Raw genomic sequence first — 24,141 nt, forward strand, 5'->3', positions numbered from 1 at the left:
TTATTGGGCAAGGTGTCAGTTGGGATATCTAATTATTGAATAACTTGTAATATGTCAAAGTCTTTGGGTTCTCCAATCGTTCTTACTAGGTGTATATCTTCAATTTCTTTGTTAGTTAATTCGCTTTGTTCAACTTTTGTGGCCTGCAGGTATTGCCTTGGTGCTTTGGCTGCGAAAAACTTCTTTAATTTAAGTTTACGTATACATTTGAAAAGGTCCACATGTATATCTATGTCATTGAATCTAGTGGTAGGTGCGAATGAGAGTCCCTTATTCAATAGGTCAATTTCAGTTTGTGTAAATGTCTTTTTTGATAGATTGATGATGAGGTCTTTGTCTCTTTCTTCCTGTTGAACTCTTTCATACTGGTTCTGGTGAATCTTCTGTTGACATGTTCTTGTGGTTCTTGATTTGTGAGGTCTTGAGCCCCCCCCCTTCCTCTCCTCCTTGTGTAGTGCTCATAGGTATCGTCTCATTGGTATCTGAAAACGGACCTGCTTGGGCGTTATATTTCTATTACCTTTTTATTTGGTTCATATATCCCAAGTAATTTGTTTCTTTTTTCCGATTCTTTAGTGTTGCCATTACTGACAGTGGTTGTTTCACCTTCAGACTCTGCATCAGAACTGGCTGAAGAAGTATTAGGTGTACTTGTTTTGGAACTTAATTGTGTGTATTGGTTATATTTAGTTTGAAAGGTGTACACTCTGTCTTCAGTATAGTCTCTTTCATCTCTGTAATGTTTCCGCAATTTTCGTTTTATTTCATCCAGATAGTTCTTTAAAATGTCATGCATAGTATTGTAATTTTTCTCTTTTGTTGTTTCCAAGGCTTTCTTATCTTTAATTTCTTGTTTGATCTGGTCTATTAGTTTGATTGTTCTTTTATGTTCTCTTGTGGCGTGTTCCACTAATAGCTCTATCATCTTTGTGGAACTGCAATGCAATTTTTTTTCCCACAGGTCTGCGAGATCATTGTCCATATCGTTGCTAAGGTTGGGAAATATCAGAATGCGTAATCTTCTGGGGATTAATTCACTTTTAATGTAATTTTTTAAGGACACAATGTCCCAGTTTTGTCTATTTCTTTTTTCGATAATCTCTCCAATTTAAAGAATAGAGTTCTTAGGACTTCTTGTTTGATTATTGGATTAAAAAATGCATGGGTCATATTGCCTTTTGGAGTAAATAGATTTGCACACAAGCCACAACATATATATTTTTCAACTGAAAAACTGAAATGTTTTTGTATTAATTATTTATTTGCGCCTAGTTATTCATACACATTAAAAGAGGCATGTTTACTTCTTCAATCAGTAGTGTATTCCAGTGGTACTACGTGTTTTTCTGATTTTATGTTGGGAGTATTTTCTATTCCCTACTTTTATTTCTGGTGAGTATTTGCTAATTTTTAGGGAGTACAAGTGGCCAATGCACCCCTTATCTGTATGGCTGGCCCTATTAGAGAAATGAATGTTCCTTTTCATACATTTGAAGGCATAAAATAAACTGTGTCGCATAGCAATTTGCTATGCAATTCTGTAGGTTTGCTTATTAAATTGAGGCTTGCGTAGCAAGGTTAGTTATTTAAGTTACCCTCTTCAATAAAAGCCCTGCTCACCCTGAATACCTATCTAGCTCTCGCCTCCCTCTTTTCTGTTCACTGCAAGTTCAAAGTGACCAATGGGGAGAAAGTGCAATAGTAATCCTCTCCTTCACTCTTCAGTGTCAAACGCCTGTGTAGGAGTGCTATGCAAGATAATGTTTCAAACAATTGAAAACCAGAAGTAATCGGGATGATACTTTTTATTAAGCAAATCTATATCCTCTTTGGCAAAGATATTTTCTCTTGGAATGGCAAAGACCAGTATGTGTAACTTTATTAAAAATAGGCATGCAATCCCATTCCTAACAATTTAAGTTGTTCCACAATGCATAACTTCAGCATTTCTTGTGTATTGCACTGCAATGTCTCCATGGTTTAAAGTAACATTTAGGTTAATGTATATAAATCTCAGTGTCAACTAGATTTTATTTTGGGGGAGGAGGGGAATATGCATCACATTGGTGAGTGAAAACTTTTGAAAATGTACATGATCACACGGCCAACAGTTTTTAATGGCAAATCTAGTTCTGTGACCTGACCTGCTGGTTGCATTTATCTGTGCAAATGTTGCTCAACGCATGAGCGGATTTATATCAGTTATCCTGAAAGTGAGATGGCAGGAAACTACAACATGCCACCTAGTTTGAACAGTTCTCTGCCTGCTATGCCATCTACTCTGCTTAGTTTCTTACTTTCTGAATACACAAGGGTAACTAGATGTTTACGCAAAAGAATAATCAATAGATCCATCCAAAATGAACATCGACACATCTACTGCAATAGCACACACTGTAGTTAGCCTACAGAGCTCACTTTGCTCTGATTATGATTGCATTATACTAGCACCTGCGGGAAAGAGCTGGGAAAACTGTTTTCAGAGCCTTTTTATGCAGCTAACCTTTTACATTTTACACTCACCCACTCGCACAGTCCAGTAGATTTTATGAGGGATGAGTACCATCTACAGGAGATGTTTGAAACTTAAATGTAACATTTATTTTTTTTTGTAGTAAAAGTCAAAGAAGTTTCACTATGCATAGCGGACTTCTGGGTGGCAGCCGTGTGCCTAGCAAAGTGAGTTTGTGGTGACATGCACCATTTTACAGAAAGCGCATTTACAATTTTTATCAACCGTTGCTATCGATGGAGTGCATTTCTTAAGGTTGAGTAGGTAAACTAAATTACTTAACCTCCAAGTCTAGTGGAATTTTAAAGAATGTGCAAGGCCTTATTCATCTCACTAATATCTTACTTCAGAGGTAGACAAAAATGCAGTATTGATGCTTATTTGATGTTTTGAATTCACACATCTTCTGGTGACATACAAAATATTAGTACAACATTGCTAACCAATGGGTGAGTTTGTTAAACAAAACAAATTTAATTAGCAAACTCTGCTCATCAATTTTTTAAACTTAATTTCATAGTCACTAATATTATTAAGAATTCTGTTTAATTCAACAACATTGTACTGTAGTTTTAGGCTGCACAACAGTTTTCCAGTGCATGGTTTATTTGGCTATCATTGCGGACAAGGTTTCATACCTAGCACTCAACCAAGATACTGTCTATCTCTTTATGCATTTTGTGTCATCACTAAAAGCCATTAGAAAGGGTAAAAAAGTTAATCGTGTGTAGAGAAGCAATAGAAAGGCAGATTTATTCACTCAGCAAAATCAATTTATAACACTTGTGCAGCCTATTAACAATATACAGATCAAGTTAATGAGACAAGCAAGCAGATAGTTAAAGGAGAATTCCAGCAACACATGATGTTCCCTCTGTACGTTGGACTTGCTAAAAACGGAATGATTGCGCAAGAGGCAATGTTGCTCAGGTCTTATGTGGTGACAGTCCATCAACGCCTGCAAATCATGAGATGTGAATCCACCCGAGAATGCCATCCAACCCTCCTCACAGTTATAGCCTTATTTGTGGCTACAGTAAGTGTTGCGTGGAGAAAATCCCAAGCTATATGTCATGTTAGCTAACGGTTTATAGTGACATTTTTGAACGTCACATTTTCGAAATGCCATTTTGTCGTAACCAAAATGCCGAAAAAAAAAGATTTTCAATTTTTTTTAATCCCCCCCAAGCCCCTGTTTTTTTTTTAATTGACACTTTTTTTTTACTAACTAAACAAAAAGAAAACAAAATAAAAAAATAATACATTCGGAATTTGGTGTCGACAAATTGCCATGTCGAAAATGTGTTTTCAAAAATATAACTGGATACCTTAGCTAACACCAGGGTTACTCACATTAATGCAGTGCAATTTCTAAAACTTGAAAACATAAAGCAAGTTACATCTAAATATGCCAGTGCCAACAAACTAATGTAAAGGTTTCAGTCAATGTATTCGTTTCAATAAAAAGAAATAGGGATTGCAAAGTTTTGGACATTTAAAGTCACTACTGAATCTATGTGTTGCCCCAATTACAAACTTATTAGAACCAAAACATCAGAAAAGCAGTCACCTTCAAAAGACCGCTGAAAGCATGTCATTACTTTCCACCATACAAATGAAAAGGGGCGTGTTTAACCTTTGTCCGCTACAAAACATGCATTTTCAAATGTATTTTGTTGCTATGAAAAACCACTATGAACCATAAAACCAACACAGCGCACTTATAGTTTAGGTTCTCAAACAGTTTAAAAAGCACATCTTTATTTACCCAACCTACTTGGCTAAGCCCGTTGACTTAATTGCTCTATTGATTGAAGTGAATTTGTTTAAGATTCACACACAGACCAGTGTGTTTATCTCTCTGGCCTGTCATTCTAAAACATTGACAATTCACAATGACAAAATAGAATTAGCTCCCTTGCATTCAGAATACAGATTACACAATGTGTCGACATCAAACGATGCACCATGAACGTGAGTGGCAAGCCTGTAAGTGGACAAATGCTTAATTTTCAAAGAAATATTTCCACCTAAATAAGATCATTAAACAGCATTCTGTCCAGTGATTTTACTCATTAAACCCATGATTAGAAAGTGATGAAGATAGAACTTTCATTCCCCCATGGGAAAGGTCACTGCGCCGTGCTTACCTGACTAAATTCTCATTGTCTCCGATGCCCTTGCACGAAGCACATTCTGTTCGCTGATCATTAGACTTGATTCTCTTCTGCAGCACCATTGGAAGTCTGGGCCGTCGTTCCCGATGAATACGCTCCTGCGATCGGAATAAGTGCTGGAGTTAATGGCAATGTTCTGCACTTCAACATGCGTTTCTTTACTTTTAAGTGAAACAAGAATAATCGATTATATTCAAACCTCAGGCTTTTCTTCTTCAAGCACAAAGCTTCTTTTTCGCTTTTGGCCGCGAGTTCTCTACAAGAAAATACATTTTTAAAGGTTAGTTTTTGGTAGATGTGTTATTAACGAATGTTAATTGTGAACTGTTTATTGACAAAAACATAGCTCTCAAAGAATAACTTCTATCTAACCTAGGGAATTGTAGACACACATGCAGAAATATGAAAACATACTGGCCAGCCTCAGGAAAACGAAGGGAGTCCGTTTACTGATGAAATGGAGTCTGCCAAATAAAAATGAGGCCGTTACAACTTTTTTATTTCGCTTTATTGACATCAAGTCGTTTGAGCAAAAATGACACCATATTTTTAATGTGAACATAGTGCTTAAAGAATGAGCACATAAGCCTACTTTCAGCAGGGTTCGAATTTGGTTGGAGCAGGGAGATACTCGGCTCCTGCTTGTAGAATATAAGAGCCTGGTTATCGTGAAACCAAAAGCAACCAGGAGCTACTTTTAACTACTTCTGAGGAATCTGAGGGCATCCTCACTTCTTCCCCCAATATATCCTCCCCCAGGTGGCCAGGGAAATTATAAATTACTCACCGTAGTGACTTACATACTCCTAATCCATAGTTCCCTTTCCACCATACGGTATGAGCGTCGCTCGCTAGGGACCGGGGACTGAATCTTTTTCACCCGCAAAAAATCTTCCCTTTTACATGTAGAGGCGCGCGGGTCGCTGACTTCTCCCACCGGCGCCACTCCTCAGCCCCCATTGACGCGTCAACAATATTACCATTGCCTAATGACAAAAGTTTTATTAGGGGGAAGGGTGTTGTGATGCATGGATGAAAGGGGTCTATGGACTAGGAGTATGTTAGTCACTACGGTGAGTAACCTATAATTACTCCTACGTACTGTCCCCTTTCCTCCATATTGTACAGGCGATTACAACTGAATGTAGCCCCAGGGTGGAGAGGTGACCCTCCTAGGAAAGCAAGTTCCTTAAGACTGGCAGCCTAAATGCTGTGTCTGACCTGGAGCCGGCATCCAAGCAGTAGTGCTTGCAGAAGACCTTGGCTCTGATAGATTGGGGATGCATATTTGCCGGCAGTGGCTCGTGCTGCCCCTCATAGGCCTCCTTGATGGCAGCCACCATCCATTTTGCTCTGTAGGCCTTGGTAGCCTGATAGCCTGGCTTTGACTCTCCAAAGGTGACAAAGAGCATCTGATTTGCAGAAGCTCTTTGTTCAGCGGACACCATTTGCTTCAATGGTTTATGCGCCAAGGTGCCCAGAACTACACTGAGGTCCCAAACAGGGTGTATTTTCTTGATAGGCGGGTAAAGCCTAGTGAGGCCTGCCAGATGTCTTTTAACCACCGGGTTGGAGGATGAAAAGACCTCCTCCTCAAGAGTTCTGGTAGACTCTGATGGCCGCCAGATAGGTGCGGCACCGGTCTACTTTCACCCCTGAGTGTGCGAGGTGTGCGTAGAAGGAAAGTACGTCATCTAACGTGCAGATCACTCGGATCAACCTTCTTTGAATCCGCCCAGTGAAAAAACCTAGTCAACTTGCTTCTGTACTGGCTCCTAGTAGCATTTTGCGCCCTATAGGATGTCTAGATTAGCCTGTGACAGATGCAAATGCTTTAGTTTGACATGTTCAGGAACCATGCTGCAAGGGCTAACTTCTGGGAGGTGGGGTGAATGACCTGCCTCCCCGCTGAGATAATAGGTGTGCTGGGCACAGCAGAAGGTGCATGAGGGGCTGATCTGAAAGGCTGAGTAGTTCTGAGAACCAGGGCCTCACCGACCTCCAAGGAGCTATTATTATGATACAGAGGTGCCGGGACTCCCTTATCTTGCAGATTACCCTATGAACCAGGGGAGTGGGAGGGAAGGCATATGTGTTCATGCTGTTCCACTGTATCTGCATTGCATCGCCCATTGAGCCCCAGCCCTGTCCATGCCAGGACGCGAACTGAGGGCACCTCCTGTTGGAGCAGGTGGCAAAGAGATCCACCTGAGGATGACCCCATCGGTTGAAAATCCCCTGAAGGACTTGTTTGTTCAACTGCCATTCGTAGTTGACCGCACCTAGTCTTCTGAGCCTGTCCGCCTCCAGGTTGGACTCCCCCAGGAGGTGGATTGCAGTCAATTGCATGTTGTTCCCCAGAGCTCACTCCCAAATGTTGACTGCCAAAGTGCATAAAGGAGGAGACCTGGTGCCACCCTGCTTGTTGATGTAATACATGCTGGTGGAGCTGTCCATTTGAATGAGGAACATCTTGCCACTTATCATTGGAAGGAAGGCTTTGAGAGTGAGCCAGATGCCATCAGCGCAAGCCAGTTGATGTGGGCCTCACGCTCCTGATGATACCAAACTCCATGGAAACTGTGGCTGTCCAGGGTGGCTCCCCAGCCTTCCAAGGAGGAGTCCGTGGTGATGGTAACCTGCTGTGTTGGTTGCCTGAAGGGTCTGCCTATCCGCAGGCTGTAGGTCTGGGTGGAGATGGGGTGAAATGCAGACCAGTTCCGCCTGGGAACCCCTCTCCTGACTCCAGGAGGCTGTGAAGTGCAGCTGTAATCATCTCATTTTGAGCCTCGTGTACATCACTGCCAGTAGACATACCTCCATGATACACAAGAGGTGCTGGTACCACCATGACGAGGTCCCTGTCCTGCTGAGAAAATAGCCAGATGCCTTCTTGATGGTGGTGATCTTGTCCACCGAGGGGAAGACCCTCTCGGAGCCGGTATCCCAGATGAGGCCCAGGAATGTTAGATTCTGTGTAGGCTGTAGCTGTGACTTCTTGAGATTGATAAGAATCCCAAATCGTGAAGAGTATTCATGAGGGCTGAGGAGTTGTGGTGTACTGCCTACGGAGACCTTGCTCTGACCAGCTAGTCATCTAGGTATGGGTAGACGTGGTGACCCTGGGCCCTGAGCAGTGCTGCCAACACGTTCATCAATTTTGTGAAAACTGTGGGAGCCGATTTGAGGCCAAAGGGTAGAACTTTTTATTGCAAATGTAAGCCCATGATCCTGAACCTCAGAAAGGACTGATGGGATTGCCATACCGGAACATGCAAATACGTATCCTTCAGATCCAGGGAACACATCCAGTCTCCCATGCACAAGGTCTCCGCAATAAGCGCTGGTGTAACCATCTTGACCTTTTGAAGAGGGAGGGCCAGGTTCAGGGTGGAAAGATCCAACACAACTCTAAGGCCAGCCTGGTTCTTCTTGGGTACGGCGAAAAGCCAGGAATAGAAGCCCAGACCCCACTGGAAGGCTGGGACTTCTTCCACTGCCTGGATCTCTATGAGCGAGCGAATTTCCGGCAACAGAGTTGCTGTCCCAATCTGTCAGAGCGGAGGGGAGGAGAGAGAAGAAGGAGATAGAGGTAGGCGGAAGCCCGAAGATACTACTGACAGGATCCAGGGGTCCACTAACCTTGCATGCCAGCGTTGAGAGTGAAGGGCAAAAGCCTGCCTCCCACCGGAAACTTGGGGACACAGATGGGCGTGTCATGCTTTTTTTCCTTCTGAGGCTGGGACTGAAAAAAAGTATGTCCAGCTGCTTGCGGCGGTGTTGGCTTGGCGACCGGTCGGGCTGCCTGGACCGTCTTTCTTGGAAGCCTCGGAACCCACCGAAGGAAGGACCCTAGTCGGAACGCTGATGCGTCTGGCTGTAGGTCTTGGGTATGGACTTTGCGAGGATAGATAAGGATTTTGCAGTCTGGGAACTGTTGTTCTCATCAAGTTTCTCATCAGTGGTGGAATGAAAAAGGTCGCCACCCTCGAATGGAAGGTCCAATGTACGCTCCTGGATGTCCGGGTTGAACTTGGTAGCCCATAGCCAGGCTGATCTTCTCATGATTGTGGTGATGCAGATGGCACAGCCTGAGGTGTCTATGTGGGCCACGGTAGACTCCATTATGTCTTGTGCCACAATTTCTGCTTCTCTGCTTTCGTCAGCCCCGCCTTGAAGCACTCCCATCTCTGTGCCGGAAGTTCCAGAGGGAAGTCTGCTATTTCCTGCCAAAGCCTTTGATTGACAGCCACGAGTATAGCATCTGCATTGGACTGATGAAGGTGCAGCGAAGCGTTGGAATAGACCTTCTTTCCATATGCTTCCAAGATCTTCTCCTCCTAACCAAGGAGCGCCGGAGCTGAGGTAGCAGAGAATTATTGCGGCTTGGAGTAGATGGAGGCCGCAGTAATCACTGAGGAGTGTGGCTGAGGGAGTGCCGACAGCAAGAGTTGATCCCCCTCCAACTGAAAGTACTTGGCGTCGAGGTGCCTGTTATGATACTTTATATAGCGCCTATACATAATGTTTTTCAAAGCACTTCACGACAAGGGAGGGAACAAGGGAAAATACAAAACATTCTTACAGAATGGGGTTTAAGCCATCCTTTTTGACCACGGCACAACGTCCTTATTAATCGAAATCCCCGTTCTAGCCGCGGTGCGTAAAGTGAAGACCTGCGACAGGACCCCCACCTCTGGTTGTTCCACCTCGGGTTGTGGGAGGCCCAAGTATTCGGCTAGATCTGTGAGCCGTTCATGAAATGCCTTGGGCGACAAAGGTATATCGGGGTCCTCCTCCTCTAATAGTCCAGACTTGATCCCAGAGTTCTTAATCAGAATATTTTTCTATGCATTTCAGGGCAGTCACCTTCATTAGGATTGCCCGTCCTGACTTCTAACCAAATAACAAATCAATAATCTAACTAAAATGAGGCACCAACATACAACTCAAACTAAGGTTTTGGCAGAGTTTCTTTTTTAGACACAAAAGAAAACCACACCATTAGACTGCACTTTCAAAGTGGTTCAGTGGGGATCTTCAGGAATAGGTAAGCATCATTCAGCCTTCCTTAGGACCATTGTTCTTCACCCTCCCTTTTCTCCCCTCAACAAATTTGCCTGCCCACTGGTAAAAGTCAAACTCTCACTCCTACTGGAATAAAAACTGTTTCACATTAGTAGAAGCAACACATAGCCTGGTCCGGATTGTTTACCACAATTTTAACTGTAGAAAGAATTGTAACTTTTCTTGTTCTCTATAAGTACAACTCTTCAGCACTTGCAGCTTCTACTACCTGGCTTATCATTTCAGCAGGTTACTTCTGGGAAATCCTGTATTGCCCTACGGGTACACTCGCCTGCCCATCTACTATTTCAACAACAAAAGAGAAAAGTGCTTCAATGATAACTTTAAATTTTAGAATACCAACTTCAATAGTTTTTCTTGGTATCAAAATGCAACCTTCAGGGAAAAGAACATTCACTCTACAAACAATGCTCCTCTACCACTGGATAACGTCTTCGAGAAGGGCAGCTTGTTTGCCACCTTTCTCTCCCAACTGCACCGATGGTTAAACAGTAGCTAGAATACAGTCTTTGCTTGTTGTATCTTGGTTTGGCAATGTGAGTTTAGAATAGGCACATTCGTCTTGGCATAGGAGTAGTGCTTCATATAACCCTTGAGGTTCTTATTACTCCCCTCTGGCTTTTGGAAATGCTTGGTGTTCTCACTTGGCACAGCTTTAGCTCTCTTTTGGCTTTGTCAATGCTTGATGGTCTCAATTGGCCCAGCTTTAAATCTTGTTTGGTTTTGGCATTGCTTGCATGCCATAGTTCTTAATACTGGTATCTCACCGGGTTGTCAGGATTTCCAAAAACTCACAAAAGGTACATAAAAGCTACTTTGTTTCATTCATGAACGCCAGCTCTGTGGGTTTCCAACAGTTTGGTATTCAACAGAAGCATCTCTGTCATGCACATGCGAGCAGCGTGGCTGACCTGGTGCAAGCGAGCAGCACGCAAGCACTACGGAACTCACTGGGTAAGTCGCTCTTGCTCGATGGCTGTTATATTCTGAGGCTCTCCTGGACCCAGCAAACAGTTGCTGATAGTTCGCTCTCTCTGCCACAGCCACACCAACTTGGAGCCTCCCAAGCTCCCACGAATCTCCTGTGCAACCCAAGTACATGAGATCTCTCTGCGTCTTCCACCACGCCGACTTTCTGCTGCACAACCTCTGCAAGAGAGACGAGGAGAGGCAACAACGCTCTCAGCACCCTCAGAGGCCCCATCGTCTTCTCGCTCTGTTAATACTGCCTCCACCAGCAGACACGGCTCATCGAGCATACACTACTTCCTCTGCTTCTCTGACTTCTTCAGCTTCTCTCCCTCAGGTGTGGGTCATTTAGGTTAATTACCTGTCTACTACAACTTTGTTCCTCTGCATCCCTCGTCCTCTTCCCAGTACTGAGGGAACTATGGAACTTCGAGTCACAAATATAAAAATTGGTTTTCTTAACTTCTCACACAAAGCCAAATCATGAGTACAATCCTTTCTGACAGAGATCAATCAGTAATTTCTGGTGTGACATGTGCCCCTCCCTCCCCCATTTCCTCTGGTGTGCCTCAAGGTTCCTGTGTGTCCCCCACACACTACAATATGTTCACCACCCCCTCTGTGACCTCCTGGATTCGATTGGCATCTACTACACAAACTAGGCCGATGATACGCACATTCTCCTTCCCCTCACAGCTAACCACCTTGCTCTTAGCGCAACCCCTCCATTCAAGCCTGGATGGCAGCAAATTACCTCTGTTAAATGAAGACTGAGATCCTGTTGGTTGGACCGCCTTCTGTTATCAAAAAGCTGGATCTCCAAAAAGCCCACTTTAGCATTGACAGGCTTCAGATTCCTGTCTCTGCATGAGTAAAGACCCTAGACATGTACCTTGACTCCACTCTCTCACTGACACGCCAGGTCAACACCATTGCCACATCAGCCGCATACACTACAAAGCTAGTTAATGCCGCCACATATTTACTAGCCCCACACAGTTGATTGACTATTGCTAAAATAGAATAAATTAGATTATTGCAATGCCATTTTCGCTGGTACCTCGATACACAACATCCACAAACTTCAAATGAGCCAGAACAATGACATCTGAGCAGCGTTTAACATCCCGAAAAGAGAGCACATAACAGAGGCAAGAAGAAACATCCACTGGCTCCTGGTCAAGGAAAGTATCTTTAAAACCCTATCTATCACTCACAAATGCTTGTCCAACTCCGCCCTGCCTTACCTTGCCCAAAGATTCCTGAAGGCCCAATCTTCCAGACCTGTGAGATGGCACACACTCACAGACTCATCTAAACTAAATCCAAACGGGTAAAACTTGATTCTTGACTTTGGCATACCTATACTTCTTGCCTGATCTTAACTGAGTGTAACTGCTTTCAACAGCGCCTTGATGCCCAAGGGTTTTGTGTGCTTAATAAATGTATAAATAAACTGGTTTCTTTCTTAGACTTTGATCTTTTCTCAACAATCTTTACTAAAGGAATATTATGAGAATCGGTCATCAGATTGTTGGCAAAGAGGAAGATAGGTTTTTAGATGAAGTGTGGTAACATTTACACTTTTGGAAGATAGGGGAATTTTCTAAATTGTCTGAGTCCCCTTAATTTGAGACAGATGTTTATTTGTAATATTTATACAGGGCTTCCGATTCTTTCCACCCACACTGAGAAGGTTAACCCCGTAACGGAAGGGTCATGGTGGCAACACACCATTATATATTGAGGGAGTGGAAAAATGCCTCCTTTAAAAGAAGGCAAATTCTGTGTCTCATCCTCTGGATTCCTCTCACCTCCCTGGGTCTTTTCTCCTCCCAGATGATCCTCCCGCAGAGCACCAACCGCAAGGTCAGGAAACATCTGCCTTTCCCTGGACTCCTGGCAGGAGACTTTAGGCAGGGATTCAATGAGGGACTCACAAGATTCATCACAGTTCCCACTCGTGATTGGAGTGCGATAGACGGCTGAGTTTGTCCGCTAGCATCTTGAGGGTGCCTGCTAAGTGGATTGCTTGAAGTGAAATGTGGTGTTGAATCGCCCATTCCCAGATCTGGACTGGATTGTCAACATGCAAGGGGGAGGGATGGACCTGGTTCCGCACTGCTTGTTGACATTAAACATGGCTGTTATGCTGTCTGTTCTTTTAAGAACGGCAGTATTCCAAATGACTGGCAGAAATTAATTCAGTCCCTTGAAGATGGCCAAGAGTTCTAGGATATTTATATAGCATTCCCTCTTCTTTGTCGACCACAGAACATGTCTTTGTAACTGTCCTAGTGTCGCACCCCATACTGTGAGGGAGGAGTTCTTTGTTATCACATGTGCTAGGAGAGGGTCCTGTAAACTTGTAAGATGTTTTTGTCATTCCACCAGAGCAAGTTTGGAATCAGTTGTAGGGGAATCGTAATTATCACTGACTGTTCTTCCACCTCCTGATCCAAAGAGGATTAAAGGTTTGTTTGTAGGTGCCTCATTCTGAGATGAGCAAAAGGAATGGCTATGATGGAGGCTGCCATTAGACCCAACAAGTGCTGGAACCAACAGGCTGAGGTCTCCTGCCGACTCAGGAAATGGGCAGAGGACAGCTTGATGCCAGAATCCTTTCCGAAGTAGGAAACGCCTTTAAATCCCACTTAAATCCTTAGAATCTGATATTCTGAATTGTGCTCCAGCAAGACTTTCTGATTGACTGATAAGCCCAGGCCGTATAATAGATACTGCCAACGTTGAAGAGATGACTGCGCCTGCTGGAAAGTCTCCGCCCTGACAAGTCAGTCTTTCAGAAAAGGATAAATGTGCACCAGTTGAGAATGCAAATGGGCTGCAACTGGAGACATTCATTTCAGAAAAACTCTTGGTGCTGCATTCAGACCAAAAGCGAGCAACCGGTACTGAAAGTGACGACCTGAAAGAGAAAATCTCCGGAATTTCTTGTGTGCTGCATGGATGGGCACATGAAGATAAGTGTCTTTCAGATCCAGAGCGCAGAACCAATCTCCCTGACAGTGTAACCATCTTGAATTTCTCCAAGGGAAGGAAATTATTTTGGACATGGGCCCACATGATTCTTCTTTGGGACAGTGAAAAGGTGCAAATAGAACCTGCTTTGTCTTTCTAGAGGGGGGATTTCTTCTATCACCTTGATTTGGAGAAGTTTGGATATCTTCAGACTGAGTATGGAAGAGCTGGCCTGCAGGAGGAGGAGGAACTGGAGGGATCAGGAGGAGATAGCCCCAGGATACAACTGAAAGGGTCCAAGGATCCCTGGAAATGTTACGCCAGCCTTGATGGTACTATGACATCCTGCCCCGTATTGGGGACAGCTGGATCTGGACGACTACATCACTGTGTCTTAAGCTCTGAAGAGTCTGAGATGGAAGCAGAGAAAAAACCCTTATTTGAGGTTCTCTACTGCTTGGCGATCTGTCATGCAGATTATTCTTTCTTTTGTGGTAGCTCTTGGAGCCAAAGTCAGTTTGCTGCTCTCGGCGGGGTGAAGGGCTGCAGGGAGCCTTGGAGAGCACTGTAAGGGATTTAGCAGTTAGTCAATGTTTTCTTTTTATTTAATTCCTCGTCCGTGGACGAGTGAAACAGGTTGTTGCCCTCAAAGGGAGATCAATGATTTTGTCCTCGACGTCTTTGGTGACACGTAGCCAGAGTCCAGGCTGTAAGATGAATGTCCATTCCAATTGCTCTAGCAGCAGTATCTATGTGATGCATAGGGGAGGAAGGATAGCTCAGGGGCAAAGCGTTTGTCTTGAAAGCAAGACTACGCAGTGCAACACAGGTTCAAATCCCGATCCTGCGCTTAGAAACCACTTGCTGGTATTAAGCGCGTTATAAATTAACAATAAAGTACAATAAAAAATGTATAGATGATTTCCTAAGGTCCTGAGCAATAAACCTTATCTTAGCTAAGTCAGACTTAAAAGATGCAACTCTTTCCGGCACAAGATATTGATGGAAGTCAGATATTTCCATACATAGGAGCTGGTTGGCTGTTGTCAGGAGGGCGTCAGCATTTGACTGACGCAAATGCAATAAGCTAATTAAATATATTTTCTTTCCATAGGACTCCATGATCTTATCTTTCTTACAAAGGGGCTTTTGACTCTGGTCCCCATAGGAAGTAGAGCTAGTGGACCTAGATAGAAGGGTGGCTGCAGACACAACCGATGACTAAAGCCGAGGATTGGCTGCTAAAATGATTGCCTTTGATTCTAACTGGCGATACCTCGCCCCCATTTTTTTGCTGGTTGCTGAAGTGGAGTGTAGCTTCTTCCACAGTTTCCTCGTCTCAGCCAGCATGTCTTTCTGCAGACAGATCCCCGACTTGTCTTTTTTGTTCAGGGACAACACCCCTGAAAGAACACCTGGCTCGGAAGAGACCTCTTCTGGCACAGGTAGTCCTAGAAAATCCTGGACTCCCCACATACAGCTATGAAAAGCCTTGGCTGACAAAGAGGACTCCTCTTCCTTCCCGTCAACATCATCAATATCTTGCTTTGGAGCTTCAGACACAGATTGTGGAATTGGATTCGTGGGTGTTGGACCCGACAAACTATCATGAGTTGGTAAAGGTGGCGCTACCGATGGCACCATCAGTGCCTTCGGGTCCGCCATGGGTGCAGGAGGCAGTAAAGTGCTTGCAACACTAGAAGACACAGTAGAAGAAGGCATCATAGGATTGCAAGGCTGGACAGGATGAGTAGGTACCCCCAGAACTGCCTGTTCAAATATCCCACAATGGGCTCAGAGTGCATGATACGCTGGACCCTCTCGAAAAATCTGTCCTCAGAAGTCAATGAAGAGTCAGGGTCCATGAATCAGATGACGAGGGTGTCCAAGGGGATGCCATAGTTGGGTGCCTGGGGGGAGGTGGAGTTTCGAACCTTATAGAAGATGAAAGTACAAAGTTATAATGCGGACATGTGAAAGCTGGAACCCAATCAACCCCAACGAAAGCTTCGAGGCTCATTGTCGGAGGCAATGGAATTTGTGGTGTGCAGGGTGTTCTCTAGAGATTTTGGAGTGGAAACCTCTGCTATAGTATCTGCGGGTTGAGAAACTGGTTTCTCCAGATGTCCGGGTGCCATTTTGTGGGGGCTGTGACATAGTTCTTTTGGCATTTCTGAGGCACTCAAAGTCCTGAGGTGACTTTGATGCTTCTCCCTTTAGCAGTATTTAAGGTTGTTGTCCCCGACACATGCACCAATTCCGGGGGATTTTGTAGAAGGTGTGATGAGGCTTTTCAGCACAGAGCTTGATTTCCCAGGCTCAAGTTGGCCCTCGGGGTGATCCCCAGTATTGTTCTTGTACTCCATGATGTGCTTCGGCAGAAACGTGTGGAACAACTCCTTCCAGGGGCCCAACCTTCGCTGAAGCGTGCGTGGTGAAAAAGCATGGAACTAAGTGCAGTCCACTTACCGGTGTTCGGGGCCCATGCACTCTAGTCAGAGCCTGTGGAAGTCCGCCGCCATTTAATTCTTACAGCAGGATGAAAAACATGTTGCACCTGTCAATCTAACCAACAGATGTTGTCGGGGAGATAGGTGAAGAGAAATATTGAAGGAAAGGACAGTGTGCATCAACAAATTCTGCTGCATACCCTGCAAAGCATCCAGTCCCGTTGACAAGGAAAAAAGAAGTGATCAGTGTTGCAGAGTGACAGGATCAGCAGGGCTAGCCACTCCGAAGCTTCCAATCTTACCTTGCAACATATTGAATAGGAAAGTGTTATTTTATACTCTGCCTAGGGACACATACCCAAAATTATAGAAAAATGGGGAAGGGAGGTGGGAGTACGTTTCCCACCGTTCTATCTGGTACAGGCATTGTACGGTTTGTTAATCTTCCAAGCCTTCAATTACCACCTTGACCTTCACCACCATTATGTGACTTTTCTTAGGGTTCAGTCTGTCTTTCTTTGATTGTTCCATCATTCTGTACCCCACCACCCACCTCCTCAACTCTCCCTTGCTGGCTCTCCTCTCACTTCTTATATCCTTGCAGGGGCTCACGTTTGAATTTTTCAAGTGAACACAAGTGTTCAGCTGGGATCTTGGTGTAAATGTGTTACATGACTGGCTAATATTGGTTTGAACAGCAGAGTATTCTGCTAGCTAGCCGTGAAATACTGCCCCTTGGTAAAACAGGCCTCACTTTTAGACAACCCAAATTTCCAAGCTTGATGCTCCACGAATGTTATGTTCTTTCTCTGCCTTTTCATAGTTTACAAAATATGTTTATGTCTATGAAGCCCAGGGGGTGGGAACACCATACTGGGGAATACAAACTGGGCAGGGAAGAAAGCTCAGGGGCAATGTGCTCATCTTGAAAGCAAGACAACACAGAGCAACACAGGTTCAAATTCCGGGTCTGCGCTTGGAAACTAGTTCTTCAGTGTTAAGCGCATTATAAAAAAAATAGTATAATTATCAAATTATAACAAGGCAATGGTTGGGCCGGGGAGTCTGGTGGTTTTCTCTGCATAGCCCTCCAGGCCTGTATACCAGAGCAGGTGGCAGTCCCCAGGATCATTACGTTCCCAACCACTAGCTTTCAAATATGGGACCAGCATTTGTTATGTAATAGGGATCGGTTCGGGGACATAGTTGACTAGCGTCAAAGGATAGCATTCTCGGGACTCAACCAGTTCCCCTTGGCCAACCATGCCATGCTTCATAATGCACAGCAGGTTGAAAGTACCTATTGTCTAGTATGTGTTTACTAATGATTACATGGCTTCATGTGCGAAGGACTCATCTCCATCACTACCTCCAACCCCATTCTATTTACAAAAGAAATCTTAAAGTCATTTACTGAGGCTTTTGAGGTGGCTGATTAACACTAACCCCACATTAAAATACAAATGTGGCAGATACTGTGGGGAAGGGAACAGATGAGCAGAAGCTAAACACTAACATTCAGAGTTTTCACAACCAAGAAAACAACAAGGGCTGAGAGAACCCAAGAGACCACTGTGAAAATACTGTTTTCGGATGTTCTCCAACCTAAATATACATGGGGTAAAAAAAGCATTGTTTGACCAAAGGTAGAAAAGCTTCAGAAATGTATGAACGTAGCATTATAACGATTGGCCTTGTAAAGGGGATTAAACTGGGGACATCTTTGAATGCTATCTAATGATGGAATTCTCGGGACCTAAACTTTCCCTTTGGTCAATCATGCCATGCTTGAATATGCACACAACGTTTTAAGTAACTACTGGTTAGAAACAACTTTTATGATAACATCCCACATAGAAAGTCTATCCCAACAGAGGGCATTAACTGCTGATAATGATTGCCCATACCCTCAACTCACCCAGTAAATGCAGAGAGATCTTTGTGGCTTGTACTGAGGCTTCAGAGGCTGTTGATAAACACTTGTCTCCAACTTGAGGATAAGTGTCGATAAGGGAATGCAAGCAAAACAGTTTGGGGGAGGGGACAAATGAGCAGTGGCTAGCGACCCATTAAGAAGGCTTACATAAGAGGAAATTGCAGGAGTGGAAATAACCATAAAATGAAGTTACCTTTGCTGGTCTGAGCGGAAAAAAATAGGTTTGTATATCTGAACTCAGAACACTGTGAAATAATGCTTTTAGGGGATCACTTCCCAAAGTAACATTGGGTAAAAGTGCATTAATGTTGGCACTTGAAAATCCACTGTTACAAGCATTACAGGGACCACCGTCATGTCACTAGAAGCTGTTGTGCATCCTCATCCTGACAGTTTTAAAGGACCGCCATGTTACGTGAGGGGTTCCGTATGAGGGCAAAGAGTAACACTCTCTTGAGGGAAGGTATGGCAATCTACTAGGCAGGCAACACAGAACAAAGTACCCTTTGTTGCCCAAATACGATATCTCTGGGATCATCCAGCGACATCCCTGTGTGGGCAGAACTGAGAAAAGCAGCACTCTAGGTGGAGACATTCCTCTGCAGGACCAATTTAAACGACACAACCCAAAAATAGCTTTATCTTGGAAAACAATGTTTTTTTGGTAGTCTGGTCAAATTAACTGGTACAAGCTGCTGCATAAAATCATGTCATCAGTATTTAAGTAGTCAAAAAATAGTCATATGCGCCCCTTTACGAGAACGAACACAGCCAAAAGACCTGTTCTTTGAGAAGATACCCACTCAAGAGTCTGCATACACACACTTTAGCTCACTGTAGCTTTCACATAAGGAAAATATTAATTTTCATATCAGTCTTTGTCCCGCCCACATGGGCAATCCAGCACTGAAATGCCATGACAATTCTCTTCTGACCAGGAATACCAGCAGCAACCCCAGACAGGTGTTTCAGCCTTGACTAAACCGAAGTTCCTTAAACAATCAAATAATAGTCATAGTCGCACCTCTGCGAGAACGAACACTGCTAAATGACCTGTTCTTTGGGAAAGTCTGCATAGGCAAGTAGTGGCAAAAGCCTGCTACCAAACCTAAGGACCTCTGGGGGTGGATTTGAGTAAGCAGTCATAAAGACGATTAATATGCAAACATAAGAGCAGGGGAGCCAGCTCACAGCCCTGACGCACCCTTCGCTCCACCTGGAAAAGCATAGTGCACCTTCCACATACCCCACGCCTCACACATGCTACCATTGAAAGATGCAATCTCTCCTGAAAATCTACCAATACTCTAGCTCTGTTCATGGATCTGAGCACACACCAGAGCTTATCACAATTGACCTTGTCAAAGGCGGTGCTCAGATCCAGGAAAGCAAGAACAATTGGCTCCCCCTTGATGTACAGGGAGTAGTCCACCACCAAATAGAGGTTCAAAGACTGCTCATTAGTTCCAAAACCTAGTATGAACCCTAACTGGATTGGGGAAAGAGTGTTACTACATTCCACCCAAGATTCCAACCTCCCCAGAACAGCCCTGCCCATGATTTTAAATACGGAATTTAAGGGCGAGATTGGTCTACACGACACGGTTAGCACCCTATGCCCCTTTTTGAATATTGGCTGGATCACTGCACAAGACCAAGAGACAGGGTGCGTTTTCCCATGCACAAATTGCATTAAACCCCAAAGTGAAAATGGGGGCCCAGAGGTCCGGTTCTGACACACAAATCTGCTGGGACAATATCCGGGCCCGGAACCATATTACTAGCTTGGCATTTTATGGCTGACACAATTTCCCTACCTTGAAAACTATTTACCTTCCATTAAGGAGAGTTACTGCTGGGGTTCCCCAACTGGTCGCCGTTCAATAACCATGTCCACATGACAAGCATAATTATAAGGAGGAAAAATGGGCCACCCATGCCTGATCAGGGACCATCATATCAGTACCATGTGGCTAAAATGTATAGAATGGCCCATTATAATTTTTCTTTTGTAACATGCTTAATTCCAGAGATTGGTTTCTAAGTGCGGGATTGGGATGCAAACCTGTGTTATGCTGTGTTGTCTTGCTTCCAAGACAAATGCGTTGCTCCTGAGCTATCCCCCCTCACCATTGTTTACTATGTCCCCAAAAGGTTTGGGATCATTGGTGGCAGAGAAATTAACTGAATCCTCGCATGACTCTGCTGCAATTTCATTCTTCCTGATGGAAATGGCACTCTTATAGGTGGCCCGGGCACAAACTATATCGCTTTTTGAGGACAGGGGATTCTTCAAGGATTCAAGCAGAATGGACTTGGATTTCTTACAGTCTGGGTAAAACCAACCTGGCTGCATCTTCGCCTTTCTTTTACAAATCCTTCATGCTAATAGAGGCCAGTAAATTGAACAAAAGTGACCAAGGAAATCAGCCAAGATGGCACTCTGATCTTAGCCACCTGAAAAAAAATGATCTAACTCGCACCAGTTATTTATAACAACGTCCCTCTGTAACGTCTCGCGATCAGCTAACTGCCAATTTCATCTATACTTTTGGTCATCAAGGGACACTTTCGGCTGGTAAAACAGTCCCCGGCAATGCATGCTTACACTGCAATTTGAGCACCAGCCTGGTGGGGAAATGATCGCTGCAAATATCATCCAGCACCTAAACTCAATAGCACAATCCCAGCCAGAATTTGACTGCGACACATGTAATCGATCGTGAAGTGACCCGATGCTGAGGAAATGGTAAATTGCCTGGGATATCTGTGAAACAGCAATTGACCGAGCACAGCGCCCAATCATAGAGCTTCCAAAGTCTAAGCCCCTACGCACATATTCTTACATCTTTCATAATGGGTGTTGGTATCCCAGCCAAATCATCGTCCGAAGAATACACAGGACATTTCCTGGACCACCATCCAGCCTGGCATTAAATATACCCCCAGAATGAGAAATAGGCCATTCACAGCAGCCACGTTAATCAAACCCTCCCTAATGGTGGATAATACCAACAGACAATTCCTGTCAAACTGCACACGGGGACTGCTATAAAAGTTGATCACCAAAACATCATTTCCTGCCCACCCTGCGGATTCTAACCACCTGCAAGAAAGGAAAAGGACTCCAAGGGAAATAATTCACCAACTAGGTGGTTTTGACCAAAATGCACAGTCCTCCTGGCAACGCCCTCTAGGGTTCTTCTGCGCCACTACACAATAGGTCACACACCCATCAACGGGGATGGCCTCCACAACCCAGGTCTCCTGTAATAAAACCATATCAGACCTCTCAAAAAATAACTTGGTCTCTGGGCTACCCAGTCTAGATTTAATACCAGCCACATTCTATGAGACAATCACCAAAGATTCAGCAAACTTGGGAAACATGAGACTGATGGACGTAGCATTTAACAGGCCTCCACACACTTGCTCCCCTGGTAAGCCATGCCGTTCTCAATTTCAGATGTCAGCCCATATTCCCTAAAGCTGCTAGAAATGTGGGACCTATGTCGAGAGGCGTACACATTCTCCCCTGCCTGCTTAGAGATCTGGAAGCTCCCTGGAGTGGCCTGCCTCAGCCTCGGCTCCAGTTCGAATCTTGTCAGGTCAATAAGAGGGTGGGTGGGATCAATGGTAAGATCATTACTACTGTCTGGCCCAAGTTTCAGGGAGTGACTTTCTGTTGATCCAACCCTACTTGTCCTCACCCTGGGGCCCACCTCTGTCCCTACTAAGGAGATCCCCAAACTATCAGTGATGACTTTTGGCACTGAGTTGCTGGTGGAATCAGGCCCAGACTGATCATTCATATCCATACCACCATCCCTTGCCACAAGGTTAGTGAGGGACTTTGCTAACAAACTAATTACCCCCAGGTAGGTATCCATTTTCATCACATCATTGTTGCACCTGTTTGTCGGCAGCCTGAGAGAATCCTTCAGTTGCAAGAAGGCTGTAGAGAGCCTATTAAGATGTTTAGCAAAATCTAAGTTGCAGTCTGTGTTTGTGGTCACACTAGGCCCAGCAGCTGGTTCACCATCCAACATGCTAGAATCCATGGGACCAGAAGATAAAGAGTCAGAGATCCATGGGTCACCTTGTTGGCACACTGGCTGATTAGTACACAGTTCCTTTATCATAGATGGAATGCACTGGAGTTCTCTATATAGATTCCTCCCCCGCACATCCCACACTGGATTCCTGGCAGTTACGGCCCACTGTATAGCCCTGTCTGATGCACAGCCTTTGTTCCTGAATGGAACTTTCCCTCTGGGTCACCGCCCGGCTCGCCCATGTTGATATAATAAGCTTCTTCCAAGGCTATGCACTCCCCCATCTCTGGCGTTGCCCCACTGTTTCCTGGCAAGCAGCTCTCAGCATAATATTGATGAATTGAACACTCTAGCACCGCCAGAATTGATCTAGACGAGGGTTCAGCTGCAGCTATAAGTTCTTGAACAGCATTAGCGGCTCTGTCATTTGACACAATTGGCACATTTGCCTTAGTTGGTAAAACAGGGACACCTTCACATACAAATTTGGAACCTGGCCTAAACATCCTGATGGATGAATCAAGAACCAGAAAATCCAGAGACACTAATGGAGAGTTTGGGGCCATCTCCTCCGAGCCTGCTCCCTCCCGCTCAACTAAATTATCAACATCAGCATTTCCAACAGTGGCAACCATCAGGACTACTGGAGCTGACCACCTCGATCACATCTGTCACGTCAGCGTCGGTGTCAGCTACTACCATCTTGGTTGCCTTGGATGCTACAACCTCCTTGATTGCCTCCTCATTTAGACCCCGAATTTTGGTGACAGCACCGAGGGCCCTCTGGCTTCGGGCCACCCAGCTGATCGTGGCCTGTCTTGGCAGGTTACAAGCCCCTGAAGCTTTTGTGCCCGCATGATTTGCTGTAATGACACCTTTTTTTGTGCTACCCTCTGTGCCTGGAGATTAGCCACCATGGCAGCTACATTCAATTCAATACACAACCTATACCCTACAGCTGAACAGCCGCCACCCTTCCTCACACTCTTTCTCACGCGGCAACAGGGAGTGGCGGGACAGCAGATAGCAGATGGCAGATAACAGAATACGGCTGTGACCACTGACCTCCAAGCACCCTGAACATTACATAACTGCACAGTCTTGCAGCAGCAGCAGTGTAATTCAGCGTGATTCACAGACAAGAGCAATCTGAGGGTAATATAAGTGCTACATCAGTGACTTCACCAGTGTTCACCAGCTGCTCATTGGGCTTTGCCTGATGTACTGTGATGCCTTGTACTGCGCCCTAAGCCAGCAATTGCATCAATTATAGACTGGTTTCAGGGGATTTTCAAAGAAAAGGTCGTCCAATCAGGTTTCTATGAGCAGTATGTAAGCAGTCGATGAACCGCACACTCCGTTACCTCTGTGCAGTGGCGGCCGCTTACATAGGGCAGACGGCGCTGCCACAGAGAGAAGAAGAGAGAACTCTTTTTAGCTGTGCTTGCAAAATGAAATCAATGTTTTGCAGACCAACAGATTCATTATTTTTTAATCTGCCGCTCTACAGTATGCTGGGCTGCCAGGCCTGCTCCTAACCAACCTCTAGAGCAGCGGGGCGCGTCCGGATCTACGTTCATTTTCTACCATGTAGAGTGCGTGGAGCTACTAGCTCCACGCACTATAAGTATCCCATCTTCTCATTTGGGAGGCTGTCGGGGCGCTGGAGGGGTGGAGCCTCACTGTTGGTATTCTGCCTGTTGGTATGCTGCGCAAACAGCGCAGTAGAGGAGACCTCATGTAGTCCTGTGCTAGAACTGCAGGCTATGCAGCATAGCAACAGGTTTTGTTGGATTGTCATTGGCTGTTAAACAGCATATGACAATCCGTGTGGGTGGAGTCGGGTCATGGGCACACGGTGTGCCCCACCTTCACGTTCTTTCCATCCTAGTTGCTTGCTGGTGTGGTGGACTTAGTTAGGAGGACTCGCCGCAGCGACCCAGGCCCAGCTGCCCAGAACCAGGCCCATCCACGG

At 44.8% G+C, this 24,141-nt stretch overlaps 1 protein-coding gene across 2 annotated transcripts in view; it reads right to left on the reverse strand.

Annotated features, from left to right (window-relative positions):
* PHF14 (PHD finger protein 14) overlaps positions 1 to 24,141 on the reverse strand; it is a 2,413,061-nt gene that overhangs the window by 854,610 nt on the left and 1,534,310 nt on the right. For both annotated transcript variants that reach the window (XM_069648631.1, XM_069648632.1), the window contains exons 16-17: positions 4,889 to 4,945; positions 4,663 to 4,787 (exon numbers count right to left, since the gene is read on the reverse strand). In XM_069648631.1, coding sequence (XP_069504732.1) covers positions 4,663 to 4,787; positions 4,889 to 4,945 — 182 coding nt within the window. The remainder of the gene's footprint in view (positions 1 to 4,662; positions 4,788 to 4,888; positions 4,946 to 24,141) is intronic.

The sequence above is a fragment of the Ambystoma mexicanum genome, chromosome 2q (assembly GCF_040938575.1).
Source record: "Ambystoma mexicanum isolate Mex_15411 chromosome 2q, UKY_AmexF1_1, whole genome shotgun sequence".
Taxonomy (NCBI): domain Eukaryota; kingdom Metazoa; phylum Chordata; class Amphibia; order Caudata; family Ambystomatidae; genus Ambystoma; species Ambystoma mexicanum.